Source organism: Amblyomma maculatum, chromosome 4 (assembly GCF_055883805.1).
Source record: "Amblyomma maculatum isolate TAMU_Amacu chromosome 4, ASM5588380v1, whole genome shotgun sequence".
NCBI lineage: Eukaryota > Metazoa > Arthropoda > Arachnida > Ixodida > Ixodidae > Amblyomma > Amblyomma maculatum.
Genome location: NC_139347.1, coordinates 6,000,001 through 6,014,415, shown reverse-complemented (window position 1 = coordinate 6,014,415; position 14,415 = coordinate 6,000,001). Strand labels below are relative to the sequence as shown.

The following is a 14,415-nucleotide window of genomic DNA, read 5'->3' as shown; positions in this document are numbered from 1 at the left end:
ATGGTAGGCACAGCATCTGGCTCGAGCTCTTTTCTTCCATTTTGATGTACGGCTCAAACTGGTCTGCCTTAAAATGATCCTGCATGTATTTTGTATATACAAGGCAACCATAATGAAAAAGGCAGATACAAGAACTATTCACCAGCCAACTTGGTCATGAACAGCAGTGCTGTATATACCCATTCATGACAAGTTTCTACAACTCCCACAATGGAACAGATAAAAACAGCCTTTATTTGCATTGGCACATTCCGCGCAATTTAATTTTTTCCATGCCGCACTTTTCTCATCAGCCTTAAAACTGTAATCTCAGTTTCGCGTCGATGTATGCCGCATGTGCAGTACAGCACCACTGACAAATGACAAAACCGTAGGTAGGACAACCAAATACTATAAATAAATGGTCACAGGATGCTTCGCACCTGTTAACTGTGCGATCGGTTCAAAAAACAGCATTTACGGCAGACATATATATATATATATACCCCTCCCTCCTCCTGTGCGATGTCAGCCGCAAGTTAAATATTACCATGTGGCACATCAATGAGCAGTGCGACAGCCGATTCAACACAGCCGCTTAACAGAGCATGAACATAAAGATTACATTCCGAGTAAATAAAACGATCTGTTTACCTCGCATATTCGAGTTCCTTTCGGGGCGCGCTTATCGCGGCCCATTGTCAAAAGCCACCTCAGTCGCCGACGCACTTCAGCCGCCGACTTTCCACATGGCACTGTGTGAAACGCTTGGCCGTTTTCAGTGCAGTTAGGCGCACTGCACCTAGTCATAGCTGACGACTGCGTCTGTCACTAGCGCTAGAACAGCAAACGTGATGCCACAGGTGCGCACGGAAAATGTGTGAAACGTATTCCACCGCGTGTGCTCACACGACGCGCCGACCTGACGAGGGATCATTCGGCGTTGTGCTTGCAAGTTGGCTCCCCCGCAAAACACTGAACACGTGACGTCACAAAAGTCATGTGATCGCCTGTCGGCGAATGGCGTTCAGAGTGGCGAGGGAAAACAGACGCGAAACTCTGCTCCCTCAGGAGATTGAGAAAAGCCGCGTCTCAGTCTTCCATCCTTATTCGGAATAACGTTCTATCAGCCTCCGTTCATGGCTCATCTGCGTAGCAAACGCGGGCGCTTCGGCGGCTTATATTCTGCTGTGCGGATAGTCACATGACCATGCGGGAGTCCGGCGCAGCTGCGGAGACCCGGTGCGGCGGTGGAGACCAAGCGGTAGCCGGCGCACCTGCGGAGCCCTGTACACCTGGTTTCCATAGCGACGGCGCATGCGCATCGCAGGCCTTGGCCGACCACGGCAAAACTCGTAGTGGTGGGTCAGTAAGGCTCTTGTTTAAAAAAAAAAAAAAGCAAATGGTGACTCCACAGATAAACGCACAAATACCCTGAAAGGAATGCGAGACGACCGACTGCACCGAGTCCAAGCTGATAGTTATCGTTTTCATTCATATGCTTCTCGCTTCTACACGCCACGGCAAAGGTCATGAGATGCGCGAGGGTCATTCGGAGCCATCCAAGATCGAGTCCGATGACGAGTGCTTCCTACCAACACACAAGGCATTATCATCTCTGCCATCCAGCGAGCTTTTTATGGCGCAGTTATGCGAAGGTTTGCGCAAAATCTCTTCGCGAACAGATTTATATACCGGCAATACCCAGCCGAAAACAGGCGACGGTGAATGATAACATTGCAGGCGGCAGGTTAAGTATTCGGGTGGTCAACCAGGATTTTTTAAAGAAGCAAAAGAGCAGCAGGCAACCAAAGCAGCTTTGCAACAAAAAATAAATGCAAACTAGCGTCGCCACGACCACTGGTGCTGCTGCTGATGATGGTGATGACGATAGCTTTTGAATGCTGCCGCACAGGGTGTCAAACATCCCGTAGTGTGTTTTTATAACACGAAGGTCCACTTTTCGCAGTGTTTGTGTTCGACTTAGACCTATATTCTTCTTTTTACCGTTGTATACTGCGAAGCTAATTCCATAACGACCCCCCAAAAAACGATGCATCTACCAAGCGAAAAAAGATTTCTCGCGTCGTGGTAAAGGGTGGCTCATGGATTGTTAAAGAAGAAGAACAAGCCTGGTATCGGCCGATTCGTATGCTGCTGTGGTGAGCGATCTTTTCTATGTTCCGAACATTTTTTGGGGACATCTATGCTTCGTGCCCATGTGACAAAATATCGTGGTTTTTTGCTTTCAAAGGAAATCAGAGTGACTAAAAATGTATCTTTTGCGAATGACAATTGGTTCCTTCTTGAAATGTTTTAACGCCGCTGCGTTTTACATTCCAGGTCGGAAGATGTGCTTCACTAACACGGCAGGCACGATTAAGGCTCTGGCCGCTTTCTGTTTTGTACGTATGTCGCCTCTCCCATTGCTTGTCCCGAGCCGATGTGTCAACAGGCCAAACGGCTAAGATATGCATTGTTGTAGCATATAAGAGGAAGCGGCATTTTATCTTTAAAAGCTGCCTATAAACTCCTTAATACACAGGTACGCTGGCTTTACGATCTCTCTGTTATTACTGTGACGAGTTGGAGTGAAGCAACTATTTACGATTTCTAACTACGGATGGATAGGTAAATGGAGGCATGTACTTAAACGTCTACTAATGACCTGTGATGACCAATACGTCTAACCACCACTTGCAGAGACAGTTGATTAGAAATGACTAAAGATAATTAGTAATAAGTAGTAATGAATAAAATGACTACTGATGACTTTTAATAATCAATGTATCTAACGACGACTGCAATTCATTAGAAATTACTAAAAGGCTTAGTAATGAGTAGTAATGACTAAAACGGCTACTAATGACTACTGCTACCACTACATCTGCTACTATACTAATTGGCTTTCGCCGTTCACGTCTGAAGAGATATCTTAAGATGCCCCTTAATAATTTTTCAATAAGCCAGGTTTTAGAGAAAGATGGCGCAATATACATTTGGGTGGACACCTACACTTGATCATCTAAAGGTCACGCCATATTTTTGATGGGAAAGCGTTAAGATGGTTTGGGTAAAAGGAGACAGAGTATAGTTTTAGGTACACAGTGTTCTGTGGCTCCTTCAAGGTTAAGGTTAGCCCACGCTTACATTGTGTGCTGGTTTATAAGAAAGGAAAGGCACAGTATCCGTCATATTTTTCTCCGCGGATACTGAGCCGCATAGCAAGAGTTTGTCCTCGCATACAGCAAGCTGCAAGCACCCCTGACCCTTGCAGGTTGAAAAATAATCTTATTCCACTCATACTCCTCGATGAAGTCAATCTGCGCTCGTGGCGGTTCTTGGATCGCGCAGATATATAAAGCGTGCTTTGAGAGCCAGAATCGTTCAAGCTGCCGCCTCAAAGGCTATTCAAAGTTCGACATTTGGAAACCGCGCTCGTGTTTACTTTATTAAGAATCGGTAGTTATACCAAGGCGCACAGCTTGACGAGTTCTAGAGTTGCCCGCTGGGCGTTAGGTTACCCCTGTATAAATAAAACTTATCTTTGGCCGTGCGTCACTGTGGCCACTACTATGTTGTAGAATCGTTCTAACGTGAAATGGTGTTTACAATCTACTGGTAACATCGTGCACGGTGGCATGCTGCATCGCAGTACACTGCTTTGTGTGTTATTACAAACATTACACGCGGTTGGGAATCGCACCTTGAACGGTACTCCGCTGATTACACAGTATCCAGAGCCAGCTGTTTCGATGGCCTTGTGCTTCTTTATTTCGAGTCATATTTAAGTGACTTTATATATTAAACAACTTGGAATTACCTGTTTCGAAAGTTACATTTTGGCACAATGCATGCCAACGGTAATGCAATCCAGTGGCCTGCGTACGAATCTCCGCATGGGGTGAGTGAAACGTAGTAGCTTTACCACAACACCGAGGCGGAGACGATTGCGACAAATCGATTAAAGAAAGCGCCAAAAGGTATCCGAAACTGCTGTGACCTTTTCCTTCTAGCCTTTCTAAACTACTCACTCGCTATCACTGTCCTCCTCTCGCCCACCCACTGGAAATATATCTCACAACCGACACATTCCGCGTTTATAGTAGCTCGCGTATTTTTTACATTGTGTATTGCAGCCTTACGACGTTGGAAGGTCTGCCATAATATAAAGATACGCTATGCTTTCATTTTTGTCTAGCAGACGCCAAACTTATACTTTGACGACGTCAGTCTGCGGCATTGTAATTTAAAAAGTCCCTGCTCTTTAGCCCTGAAAGGGAACCAGCTAAATCGGACGGCGTTCCACTTCATTTTATTCAAAGCTTTGGTGTATTGCACAAGTACCTTCAGTAGGGCTAATTAGTTCATTCTATGTATTTAAACGGCACAAAAGGCACGAACACAAGGAAGAGGAATGACAGAAAGAATGCCGTTACCAACTTAATTTACTACTGTAAGTGCCACCTTTATATGCCGGGGCTAATCAGAGTTACAACGTTGCAACAACAAAAAAGGTGCAAAATCATGATGTTCTTTACTTTTGTTTTGTGTTGCATTGTTATGACTCTGATATCCACCGGCGTATAAAAGGTGGTGTCTACCGCAATAAACTCAGTTGGTAGAAGGCGCTCTTTCTGCCCCCTTCTTGCGTTCGTGTCCTTTGCGCTGCTGCAATTTAAATCTCGTTGTTGTTTTAACATTGGCTGATGTAGAAGTGTATTTCCTTCAATAAACATTTCCGACATGTTATTGTATTTAGCACGGTTGGCCTAATCTCTACATTCCGCGACTGAATTCTGCATAAAAAAGGAATAAAACACAAGTAGTAGATTACTTGATATCCCATTCTTCTCGTCGTCTTCCACAATGGCATGCATCTGAATGTGGTCAGTGTTGTGACGACGTTTGAATCCATGTAAAATGTCTTAGATTAATTTTAGAGCTGTGCTCACAGTGTTTTTAGGGTATTCCTTTTTTTCGTTGAGGCGTTGTACTTTTTCTCAGCCTACTGCGTTTACTGCTCTGCTTTATTAAATTCTTCACTCACGTCACTCGGCGCTGCTATCATATTGCCTAACTTGAGATATAGACGTAAAATGGCGCACTGTGCTCGGTTTTCTTCATGTCTAGTGCGTCAACATGTTCAACCTGGTGTACCTGTTCGTGCGCTACCACGACCTGCTTCCAGCGGAGGCTCAGCGGCTGAGGGGCAACATCGAGAACGTGATGCCCGACGTCAAGAACCTCGACAAATATAGTGAGCGGCTGCCGCAGAATCTCTGTATGCAGAAAGCAGTACCATTCTCACGTCATAGTAGCGGGAATAAAATAACGTATATTAGAACTGATCTATCCTATCCGGATCCCCTGAGCTTGGAAAGTAACGTGGCTTTTTATTGCTTCAAACAGCCTTGTTATTTTTACAGCAAAGCACGATAGACTAAGCTCGCTTTGATAATTACCCTGGACATTACATTTACAGGAGCCCCTCTTAGCATCTACATCGTCCCGAAGGGATACAAACAGAATCGATGGCAGCTTTTTTTGGATATGTGGCAATAATGGGACAACCGCTACCTGCACCAAGCCGTGAGAATAAAGTGGAGTGAAGTTTCCTTTGATTGGTTGTTATTTAGACTGCTGATGTCTTTTGTGTTATTTGAAGCTGCATGCTGAAGCAATAAATTTTATATCTTAATCGCGAACTATTGCTCGCTTTAATAATGTTCGAAAATCTACAAATTGCTCAAACTACACTTTAATTGAAGAAATTATAACTCTGCTGCTGCTAATATGCACTGTACTGGTGTCGCTTTTGAGCTATCTTATAAACGTCTTAAGGCAAAGGCCCCTTAAAACATTTGCTGTAGCTGGAGCATATGAGGATTAAAAACTTGGTTTTTATAAGTAGCTAATCACAACTAGCGAAACATTTACCTGAATTAAGAAAATAAGACCCTATTTTAGCCACCCAACATTTAGAAGAAACAGCTTGGCGCCTCGGCAAACTGTGGCGCCTGAGCATTGGCGACTGAAAAAACTCAGTTTTCACACTGGTGTTCACCGCAGCAGGGACAGCCAACGACTGACTTTATAGCGTTATATTAAACCATGCGGTCTCTATAACCTTGCCTATTTCTTCCGATGTAGAAGAACGGAGAAATCCACAACAAAGAATAGAGCGCTAGGCTAACTTTACACACTTAAAACCAACATTGGAAAGAGGAAATGCTTTTCTGATCGATAAGTATGTATTGACCTTTTCTGCTCAAGAAGACAAAGCTATCCCATGCGTTAAAAGACCTGGCTAAAAAAAAAAAAACGGTTTTATTCTAAACATGTATTCTTACATCCTGCGCTCCACTAAAAGCAACGGGAGAGTTAATTGCGCACAAGCAGTAGATAACTGTTTATCTTTCAATATTTCCAGTGCCTCGCAGAGACGGGAATATCTTCGTGGGCTTTTTTGCAGCCGTAAGCGTTGCGTTCGACTTTGTCCTCTACGTGGGAGTCGATAGCGTAAGTTCTCGAAAAATGTTTTAACTAATAATATAGTGAACCGCCTATTTCATAATGCACAGTCGAAGTGCCATCAGGGGGGCTGCATAAATACGATAGCGTCACTGCGTCACTACTGCAGCCTGTTCTTAAAAATAAAATAAAAAAGGCTTGCATATATTTTCATTCCAAAGTCTCATCCTCCATTTGCGATCAATCTGAATGAAGCATCAGCTTCTCCCCTTACCAGTCAGTGTCAATTCGAACCCGTTGCTGTTTGTAATTTTGGGCTCGAGAGTACACCATGTAGCTGGAGCGACGCAACGGATTTTTTGGCCCCATCTCTGGACACTGGGAAGAGTTTGATATATTTATATCGTTTTATAGATTTGGGAACATTCACAATTGGGTTTCGATTGAGTTTTCTAATGTAGTTTTGTCCGCTTCTAAAACGCTGAGCAGATCGTAATCAAGCCATTGAAAATGGGTTTACTTACCACGTTTGAAAGTTTATTTGCCACAAAGAACCGATATGGCACTTATATATGATGGGAATACGCATATGCCTATTTCGCGCTCCCTTGCCCTAAACAACGCATTCTAGACAATTAAGTTAATTCCAAAGATTTTGTGCCGTATAAAAGACACTAAGCTCTGCCACTACTATTAATGCAGCAGCAGCCCCAATTGATACTCAGCGCATGGACATGGGGCATCATCGACACCTCCTTTGACGCTGCCATCGGAATAGCTTCGGGAAACATGAGCTTCATGGATGTGAGGCTCCTTTCTCTACCTACGTTTATTTCGTTCTGTGAAATACAGTGGTGAGATAGCTTACGTAGGGGTAACAGCAGGGCTTCAAGATGAAAGTTCGCAGTAATCAGTGTAGCTCATTTCTGTGAGATCACATTTGCACATTCGTGGAGTCCAATTACGATATCGACGAGCAACACGGCGCATTTTGAACCTTAAACAGAAGCCTGTTGAACACAAACATCGGTTATTCCGGGATTCACTGATTATCGAGTATACGCGGGGCCTAGATACCAAAAGCCCCCACCCAGGACCCGTTCACAGGAGATATGCTAAGATGCCCAGAGGCTGTTGGCAGCACAGAAGGCTGTTCACGCGTGTTGTGCTATTTTCGTGGCCACTAAATATAGTGCTATGATTGGCGACGCGGTGGAGTCAAACAGCGCGTAGAAGGGAAAATTGTGCGCCACTTCTAACGTCCGCACAGAGCATGAATACGTGAGCCCGCATTTCGTTTGGAAGAAAAAGGATTTCTGATCATTCATTCAATTTATTCCATACAACCCCGTGTAAACATATGAACCTGTAATTATAGTCCACGTGAATTCACCATGCACCAGTTTCTACGCAGTCTATGCTTCTTTCTTTCTGCTTCATAACGGTGTTACAAAATAGGAAAGTGTGCCTGTGGACATTCTACTGAGTATTTCAATTTTTTAACGCTTTTAGGGCCTCGCCAGGACACCCGAGCCTATCGAAATCAGCGTGCCGACAGAGCATTCTTTACATGTATGTATACATTTTATTATTACTGACATTGGTAGAAGAAATCTATGTTACGACGACCGCATCGCGTTGCTAGCCATGTAGATTCTAGTGCTTGTGAATGGGTCACTCATGGTCGGTCAAAACATAACTCCTTCTTTCTCTCTTGACTATGCTCTGCATTGGTGAAGAGTAATTCAATGCGAGGAGTAGGATTTTTAACAAATATTTGGCGTATAACACGTGCGCAGGTTGGGGACGCGAGACGAATTTTAATTCCGGCAATAAATTCCTGACCCCCGGGGTGGCGCAGTGGTTACGACGCTCGACTACTGTTCCCAAGGACGCGGGATCGTATCCCGGCCTCAGCGGCAGCTTTTCGGTGGAGGCGAAAAGCAAGGCGTCCGTGTGCTGTGCGATGTCAGTGCACGTTAAAGAACCCCAGGTGGTCGAAATTTCCGGAGTCCTCCACTACGGCGTCTCTCATAGCCTGAGTTGCTTTGAGACGTTAAACCCCACAAACCAACCAACCAACCATATATCACCCTTTGCTTACTGACAGGTGTACGGCGAGTCTCTTCAAAGGGCCGACACGGGTCCCGCGTTTCCATCCCCGCTGACAGCTGCGACCAGCGCAAGCCCCGAGCCAGGCCCTCTGGTCAACTTGACGGAATCCGTGCGCGCCCCTGAACAGGTACCGGAGGAGAATTACAGCTTGGCGGAAGGAGATTTGCTTCAACAAAGCGGCGAAATCGAATGCAGGCTTTTGGTGCATGATTCTTGTTCAACCGTTATTAGAGTTCTGACCGGCTTTACATTTGAACTATTTTCTGGACAATTATCCTATATTGTTTTACATCTAGCGACTGGTGACGTAATTTTTATCACTTACTAATAATTACTAAAACATTCTATATTATATGAATGGGAGTTCATACATTATTCTCAGAACATCGTCACCTACATTTTTTGTTTGTTTTTTCCTTAAATATCCCTGCTTCACCAAATACCGTATTATATGGGACGTATTGGTTCGATATTAGGTCAGTGTATTTGTGGTAGAACCACAGGTTTAACAGAAAAAGCGGAAAAAAATTAGAGAAAGCTCTAGCGATTAATTGGCTCACAGGAAGGGAAAGGCGCAGTATCTGTCACACTTGTAGCTGTGGACACCTGAACCGCGCCGTAAGGGAAGTTAACGGTCCACGGAAACGGCCCCCAAGAAACCATTGATAAACGTGTTCAGTGTGTAGAACACATCCTTTTGAGCATTAACGCAAAGTATAACTCCTTGGAACAAAGCCAGCGGTTTATTATTAATTTTTAAAAACAGCGTTTTTTGAAATTCGCTGGCAGATGAAATGTCGCTTGGTGGTGTCGCATGGAACTATTTCCTAATACAGTGACGTCACGGGTCGGTTGACTGGCAAGGCTTGCTAGAAGCTGCCATTCGCTGCGGTCACTGCAACCATGACGTCACGAACACGCTTCCGGTAGCTGCGAAAGTCGTCTGCTCGTACGCTGCTCGAACTCTGTGCGGGCTGTTACAGCTCGCCGCCCTTATCGGTTAGGTGGCCATTGCCCATTAAGTGCAACAACCGAAGCGACGCAGGGATCGGCAGAACGAAGCTGCATTTACAAATATCTTATTTATATAACGTGGTTTCAGGAGTATCGGAGTGTCGTCCGACGAGGCGCAAACAGCACGGTCAAGCACCGCACGATGGCAGCACCTCCTCGACCGCCGTAAACATCGCCGATGTGGCCCCTCCTCCCGCATACCGTTCGCGAACCACACGGCGGATCGTTAGCACCGATGTCCGAAATAAAGCGTGCTAAAATTTGTTGGCGTCTGGAATATTGAGCCGAATATCAAGTATGAAGCCCTCGTGAGGATCGCTGACCAGCAGCAAATTGCTGGTAAGAGCGATAGCCGTGATACAAGTTAGTTTCTGCTCAAGCCAGCTGCCGCTGGTGCATTTCGGCTGATCTGATCTGCTCGTACTAGCTCTGCGAATAATGCGTCGGCAGAGTTAATCCTATAATTATTTTACTATGGCAGGATAGGAATCACTATAAGGCAGTTTCATAAGTAGACGATTTACGACAGCGTTGATCATGTTCCAAAGCGTCGACCGCCGCGGCTTCGAAGCGAAACAATAGGCCTAGCGACGACTAGAGACGGTCACGCACGGCGCCGGCGTTCGCCGCGCTCGCACGTTCCACCCCCGCGGTAATTGTGTAACGTACCTCAGCCTGCTCGCGGCATCCCGTGCTGCAAGCGTTGCAAACTCGTGTACTTTCATAGCTAAGGCCGCGTATTTTATGGCGTTCTGCTCAGCAACAAGCCGTTCAAACGATACTGTAGGCACGACAAGGCTTCAGTACGCAGTCGCTGCGCTGTCGGCCGTAATCGAAGACGTCGGGCGGCACCATAATCTATACATCGATCTTTAAACGTGATACAGTGGGCAAATGAATAACTTTGTGAAGCAGACCCGCTCGTACGTTTCGCGCACTCGGGCGCCGACGAGTAGCTTCCGTCAACAGACGCCGTCATAACCTCGGTTAACGACGCAAACCGAGGTCGTCAAGCTCGGTTTGCGGTAACCGCGGTTAGTGGTGCAACCATGGTTTGGTCCGCCGTGTAACATAGGATAACCACGGGTTCGCGGTTACACTAACCGTCGCTGCGCGAACTGGCGAACTCCTCAGGCGTGTGCAAGCGAGGACGGGTTGGCGGAGTACGCCAGCGAGCGAGCGCGCGGCAACCGGAAGTTCGTCGAAGTGACGTATGTCTGGGCGGAGCTTCGAACTTGCTTGTATTCTTTGTTTTTTTATGGCTCCCTTCGGCGTACGAGTTGAGAGGGAAAATTGGAAGGGTCATTTTTAATCGCCGATATCTCTGGTGTTGCAGAAGCTAGATCGAAAATTTTTGCGGGAGAATGATGGGTGGTTCACAAACTATCAGTGTTATGGCGTTGTTTACCCTTCTTGGTGACCCCTTTCTGGGGACCTTGAAGTTCTTTAAATGTAACCGCAATAGAGTTTTAACACCACCGTCTTATTCCGTGAATGATTATATATGTTTTGTTAAATAGGATAACTACGCTTAATTTGTAATTTATTTTATACAAAAGAAAAGGCGCACAGTGTTCCCCAGTTCTCAGTTGACAGTTTAGCCGGGTCGTAAGGGAATAGACACCAGTTCAACTATACAGGCCTCTATTTTTCCTGCGACAAAACCCAAACCAAAACCAAAACCCAAACCGCCACTGGGTTACGGCGACGGCTTTTTGACAAAACGAGCTGTATAGACGAACAAAATGTTTACAAACAAAGCGGGCGCTCCCGGCGAAGCAGCAGACTGGGGGTGAAAAGTAGGCTTAGTGCCCATAGGAATACTTGGAAGAGAAAGGTTTGAAATCAACTTTATAATTTCACGGAGCACCTATTATTCCGTACAGTGCCACCGTGAACATCCTGGAACACACTGTGAAAGCATGAAACGCCATTTGAAAGATGCAGTAGTTTTCAAACACGGCGAAACGTATAGGGGTGCTAGTTGGGAGGGCGACCCATGCAACATATGTAAACGCAACTTGCCCCAACATTTTTCTCCTTTCTCAGAGCACCAGCAGACGTGGCCGGTCGTTAAAGGTTAGCGAAAGCGTTGAAGAAATGTGCGACAAAGTATGCTGCTTTATTCCAGAGGCAATCTATTCTTAAAATACCAAAACCAATAACTGTTGGGAAGCATATATACCGCCGACGAGCTCGCTATCCACTTGGGTGTTCCACCAAATCGCGCAAAACTGTCCTTTATCATTATATGCTGCCATATGCACTGAATTTAATAACAGTCGTCGAATATTTGCAGCCTAGGCAAAACTAGATTCAAAAAGAACTTCTTAAACGTCATTACAACGGAACGAAACAAAACGGCCTACTGTTACAGACGGTGGCACAGACGACGCTCTATTCGATCGCGGACGCCGCCGGAATCCGGGAACGCCACTTGTGTGAGCAGAAGGGGAATTTTCGTAGTTTGTTGCTTGGCGCGATTCGTTTATCATGCTGTGGGAGGATTACCTTCAGCTTATAAGTTTGTATTATTGGAGCTGCAATATTCGAGAAAGAATGTAGCCTGCGCGGCAGCACGTCGGACAACACGAGAAGCTGCCGCGATTGCGAGAAGCATTCAGGGGACAGCTAGGTTTTTAGGGGTATGTCGGTCATTATAACCGCATTATAACAGATAACTACAGATTTGCTGAAGGACGGGGGGGATATCGTGCTAGAAAAACTGGCCACCCTGTTTACGCAGTGCCTGGTGTCATCGACAGTACCGGAAGCATGGAAGAATGCAAACATTATCCTCATTCACAAGAAAGGGGACTCTAAGGACCTTAAAAATTACAGACCAATCAGCTTACTGTCTGTTACGTATAAGGTATTTACTAAGGTAATCGCTAATAGAATCAGGACAACCTTAGACTGCAATCAAGCAAAGGATCAAGCAGGGTTTCGGAAACGGTACTCTACTATCGATCATATCCATACCATCAATCAGGTGATAGAAAAATGCTCGGAATATAACCAGCCCTTATACATAGCATTCATTGATTACGAAAAAGCATTTGACTCAGTTGAAACCTCGGCGGTGATGCAGGCATTGCGAAATCAGGAAGTAGACGAGCCGTACGTGAAAGTGCTGGAAGATATATATAGTGGCTGCACAGCAACCATAGTTCTGCATAAAGAAAGTAACAAAATTCCCATAAAGAAAGGTGTTAGGCAAGGAGACACAATCTCCCCAGTACTATTCACAGCTTGTTTACAGGAAGTATTCAGAGACTTGGAATGGGAGCAGTTAGGGATAAGGGTAGATGGAGAATACCTCAGTAATCTGCGATTTGCTGATGACATTGCCTTGCTAAGCAACTCTGGAGATGAACTGCAAATAATGATTGATGACCTAGACAGGAAAAGTAGAAAGGTAGGCTTGAAAATCAATATGCAGAAGACTAAGGTAATGTTCAACAGCCTCGGGAAGGAACAGGAGTTTACATTAGGTAGCGAAATACTGGAAGTAGTAGGCGAATATATCTACTTAGGACAGGTAGTAACCGCAGATCCGAACCATGAAAAGGAAATAACAAGAAGAATAACATTGGGATGGAGCGCATTTGGCAAGCACTCGCAGATTATGACTAGCAGCTTACCGGTATCGCTCAAGAGGAAAGTATACAACAGTTGCATCTTGCCTGTACTCACCTATGGGGCTGAAACGTGGAGGCTAACCAAGAGAGTTCTACTTAAGTTGAGGACAACCCAGAGGGCTATGGAACGAAAAATGGTAGGGGTAACATTAAGAGATAGAAAGCGTGCAGAGTGGGTCAGAGAAATAACTCAAGTTGACGACATTCTAGTGGAAATTAAGAAGAAGAAATGGACATGGGCAGGACATGTAGTGCGAAGAGAGGATAACCGATGGTCGCTGAGGGTAACAAACTGGATTCCAAGGGAAGGAAAGCGTAGCAGGGGGCGGCAGAAAGTTAGGTGGGCGGATGAGATTAAGAAGCTCGCAGGGGTCAAGTGGATGCAGCTAGCACAGAACCGGGTTAAGTGGAGAGATATGGGAGAGGCCTTCGCCCTGCAGTGGGTATAATCAGGCTGATGATGATGATGATAACCACATTTTTCGAGGCACTTTAAAAATTGATGGACATCAAAACGGCATAGCCTACATCGTCACAGTTTTTCTTCAAGACATTCGTTAACTTTTAAGCATCAGCCGTGTTTATTGGTGCTCTCCTAAACCGGAAAATAAGTTTTATTTAGTTTTTACTTGTGTGTGTTTATTTGGGCAGTGCTCCTGACATGCACACCCCTGCGGTTCGTGGTGGTTTTAAAATACTCCGCCTCTCTAATGAGATTTCATAAATTCAAATTGTGTTCTACGATGTTCATAGTTACTCTGCACCGAAAGCACGCATCGTTTGTGCAGTGTGAAATAAAAAGTGCCTTGAAATCGGTTCCTACCATGTATTGCGGCGCTGGGCCTTCTTTTCACCCGCAGTCGGTCCAGCCTGGCGACAGCAGCACCACCGAATTTTGCATAGGTCACAGATCGGTGTTTATCTGTACACTCTTGCGCAAAATGCCTCATTATCAACAGAAACCGGCGTTGTAGCGGATGTGGAACAATGGTGATGAACAGTCAGGATCAGGTAAAAAGTATTTTATCAACGCAAAGTTTCTCAATGAGGCATCATGTCACCAAGAAAAGGTAACTGAGTTGAGAAGAAAATTCGCCGAATAAGAAAATCGAGCCCAAAAACGTGTGATTACGAAACAGGAAGGCTACCAGCAATCCACAGTTACTCATGGGTTCAAGCTGAATGAAGGTGG

General features: G+C 45.3%; 1 protein-coding gene across 1 annotated transcript in view; it reads left to right on the top strand.

Annotated features, from left to right (window-relative positions):
* The first annotated feature begins 2,328 nt into the window (after window positions 1-2,328).
* Window positions 2,329-14,415, top strand: part of LOC146190239 (uncharacterized) — a 27,672-nt gene continuing 15,585 nt past the window's right edge. Inside the window, exons 1-6 of the mRNA XM_084599753.1 lie at window positions 2,329-2,384; window positions 5,113-5,239; window positions 6,413-6,501; window positions 7,156-7,257; window positions 7,966-8,025; window positions 8,564-8,695. Of these exons, the coding sequence (XP_084455879.1) occupies window positions 2,331-2,384; window positions 5,113-5,239; window positions 6,413-6,501; window positions 7,156-7,257; window positions 7,966-8,025; window positions 8,564-8,695 (564 nt within the window). The 5' untranslated portion in view covers window positions 2,329-2,330. The remainder of the gene's footprint in view (window positions 2,385-5,112; window positions 5,240-6,412; window positions 6,502-7,155; window positions 7,258-7,965; window positions 8,026-8,563; window positions 8,696-14,415) is intronic.